At 33.0% G+C, this 3788-nt stretch overlaps 1 protein-coding gene across 1 annotated transcript; it reads right to left on the reverse strand.

Moving 5' to 3' along the window:
- Positions 1 to 305: 305 nt before the first annotated feature.
- On the reverse strand, positions 306 to 3284 carry LOC127221712 (olfactory receptor 4F4). The gene is made up of 2 exons (XM_051183727.1): positions 3276 to 3284; positions 306 to 1277 (listed from the first exon to the last, which is right to left on the reverse strand). The coding sequence occupies exons 1-2, from the start codon at positions 3282 to 3284 to the stop codon at positions 306 to 308; spliced, it is 981 nt and encodes a 326-aa protein (XP_051039684.1).
- Positions 3285 to 3788: the final 504 nt, after the last annotated feature.

Below are 3788 nucleotides of genomic sequence, written 5' to 3' on the forward strand. Positions count from 1 at the left end.
ATCAAAGCTTCTATCTTTTATTATCTCAAACCCCAAAGTATCTAGAAAGTCTCAATAATTAACAAAAAATAACATAATACCATCAATTATTCTGAAAATTAGTGAAATGGTACTTTGAATTAGTTTTATTAATTTGAAAACTATATAAAATATAAGCTTTGATCAAATAGAATAAATTGAGGCAATATGAATACCTTTTTTTGTGAAATACTAAGTTAGGTAAAAATGGAATGTTGAAGTCAATATAAGGTTTGCTGAAAAATTTTATAACTTCCTTTATCTCAATTTCATGGCTACAAAAAGATCTAAGACTTTACTGAAAAGTTTAAATTCCATTTTCTCAGACGTCTCATTGCAATTTTCATTTCTGTGTTCCTCAATGTGTATATAATGGGGTTCAAAAGAGGAGTGACAACAGAATAAAACACAGCAAGGAATTTATCTAGTGACTTGGTGGGAAAGGGCCAGGCATAAATGAAGATACAGGGTCCAAAAAACAAAAGAACTACTGTGATGTGAGCAGTCAGTGTGGACAGAGCCTTGGATGACCCATCAGAAGGGCGGCGCTGGATGGTCATTAGAATGATGGTGTACGAGATGCTTAGCAGAACAAAAGAACACACAGTGAGTATTCCACTGTTGGCAATGACCATGATGTCTAACCTATATGTGTCTGCACAGGCAAGTTTGATTACTCTAGGAAGGTCACAATAAAAGCTGTCAACTTTATTGGGACCACAAAAGGGTAAGTTCACTGCAAATGCCAATTGGCTCACCGAGTGTAGGAAGCCGACTCCCCATGCAGCAACCACAATGCCAACACATACATTGCCACACATAATTGTAGTGTAGCGTAGAGGCTTACAAATTGCTACATATCTGTCAAATGCCATGGCTATGAGGGTCACCAGCTCACTCCCACCAAAGAAGTGAAGGAGAAATATCTGTGCTAGGCAGCCCTTAACAGAGATGACTTTGCGTTTGCTGAAAAAGTCAGCAATCATCTTGGGAGCTGTTACAGAGGACAGAGACAGATCTATAAATGAGAGGTTGGCCAACAGAAAGTACATAGGAGAGTGGAGGTGGGAATCAGAAGTTACGGTTATGACAATAAGAAGGTTGCCAAACACAATTCCTACACAGAAAACAAAAAACAATGCAAACAGAAAGATCTGTAGTTCTTGAGAATCAGACAGTCCAATAAAAATGAATTCTGTTACCACAGAGTGATTTGCTTCCTTTGTTGATTCATTCCAGAAGATAGTGTCTGCACTTGCCTTGGAGAAGACAATGAATATTAGTCAGAGTATTTACCTGAAAATTCTACCTTTAGCTCATTCATTAAAGACTTGTAATGATCTATTGCACAAAATACCTAAACTAAAGAGTCATTATTCATAATTTATACTACATTGCATCCTTGGTAGTGTTGTTCTTCAGGTCACCAAGGTTTCCATGTTCACTGGTTCTAGACTCCATTCTCACACAATGTTACTGTCTGTGTTGCTGTCTCTGTACCCTCATGCTAGACCAACTTCCTTTTCCTCTGAAAGTTAAAAGACTGTGTTATATAGAACATTCTTTACATTTTTAATGTTAAATTATTTAGGTTACAAAAGAAACTTACCAGAATGAAATGTAACATGAAAATTAGAAAGGTCAAAAATAAGTAAAAATATGATTGAAAAGATTATGTCACACAGCAGACATATAGACTGATAGATATGGTGAGCCATGTCTCATGGGAAATAATGAGGATGAGTTATATGTCTTCAATTTCATGGGAGAATTCTGATATTTCTTATTGCTTGGAGATTTATTTCACACAATCAGTTGTGCTTAGAAATTATATTTATCTCTTTATTCTTCCAGACCTCCTCTTTTTTAAAATCCCTATACAGTTATAAATTAAATTACTGTTTGCAAAGTCTTATGAAACTTAGTGTCTCTACTTTTCCTAAACATATGGACAGAACTAATCATAAAATTATTCATGAAACTTCTTTCAGTTCGTGTCTTCTTTAACTAGTAAGACAAAATCATCCCAACACTCACAATACTCAAAGACCAGTTTACTTTTTAAGATAAAACATGGTGTGACTATTTCATTAAGGCCTTTCTTTAAAATAACACTATGCACATTTAAATTGTTTTGAGTGGTTTTGTTTTCAAAAATTTGAAACGTGGTTTCACTGATAGTGAAGGAAAAATACCAGGCCATATCTCCATGAAAAATATGTTATGTATGAAGATGGTTCAATGAGTCTTATGTGAAGGAATCCAAAATCTATCATAATAGAAAATAAGAATTTAAGAATGATATTTTTCAGCAAACAGAAATTTTGAGCTCACTTTGGGTCTCATTTTCATAATTTATATTGCTAAAAGAAGAATGAATAAATGGAATCTTCATCTAGGGTTCTTGTACGAGTTTATTAGGGAAACTTAAAAAACTGAAGAAGTTTTAGAAGAATATAATAATTTTATTATTAAATTTGCATTTACTGAGGGGATACTGTTGCATCTTACACACTGTTTATATTATAATAACCAAGGGCCAAGTGTGAATAAAGATAAGATATTTCATCACATTCACTTTGAATTCAATCATTAAAATGTGTGCCTTTCATAAACAAATTTACCTTGACTTTTTTTCTTTTAAAGGAAACAGTTTTATTCTCATAAGGATGGGAATCAGGATTTTGGGTGTAAGCACAGATTCACTGCTTGATCCTGGATATACTTAGAAAAATTTCTTGGCCTTCATTTATCTGTTTTCAAAATGGTTCAACTTTGAATAATTCAGTAATACTCAGAATTTCTATAGTTATAATGAAATATTTTGCAACTACTATGTGAAAAATGTTCAAAACTAGGCTTCACTGGGATTACATAAAAAAGCCATAATAAAAACAAGCAAGCAAACAAAAAACCACACACACAGAAAAGAAAATACTAGATTTTGAGGAACAGAAGAATTGTATAAAAGCACTAAATAATGCAAGAAGTATACTTTAAATAAAAGTAGTTTTAAGAAGCAATAATTATTGCTATTTGAACACTCCTAACAAGGTTTATTCTTTTAATATTACTCATGTTAATTATTGTAATTATTTAAGGCAACCCTTTAGGATTTTTCATTTGTTTCTGAAGAAAAAAAAAAGCTTAATTTAATTCCGAATAATGAATTTCAACTGAGAGATGCATTCAAAGACCAATAGAACTCTAACCTGTAGTTGCTTGTTGATGAAATTCAATTTTGTCATTTTACTTACCTCTCTCATAACTAGAAGAGACAAAAGTAATTTTAAGAGAAAGAATAGTACAGAGTCACTCTTGTACATGCTTTCAAAGGAATTAACATATCTGGAGATTGGATTTTATGTGAATTGTTTTGCTGAGCAAACTGATTGGCTAATGATGTACTAACCAGAAGTCCTTGGAGGATCCAGAAACAGCCTGAGTTTGACTGGAGGGAGTGATAGTATCCCTTGGCCATTGGAAGAAACATGGTCTATTTCTGAGTTAAGTGAAATTGATATTGTCACAATTACTTGGATTATTAGATAATCCAACTCACTTAAGTATCATTGCCAAAAAGCAAATTAATAAAGTAACAGTCCGAAATTAAAATCTAGAGATATTAATCAGGCAGAGAGAATGGCAATTTTTAGATTTTTATAAGATAATAGCTTAAGACATTGATGTACAGTAGGTGGAGGACATATAAGAATTTCCCTGACTTTTCCCCACGAATGAGGTTTTTGGGTTTTGTGCCCTAGCACCAC

The sequence above is a fragment of the Phodopus roborovskii genome, unplaced genomic scaffold (assembly GCF_943737965.1).
Source record: "Phodopus roborovskii unplaced genomic scaffold, PHOROB, whole genome shotgun sequence".
NCBI lineage: Eukaryota > Metazoa > Chordata > Mammalia > Rodentia > Cricetidae > Phodopus > Phodopus roborovskii.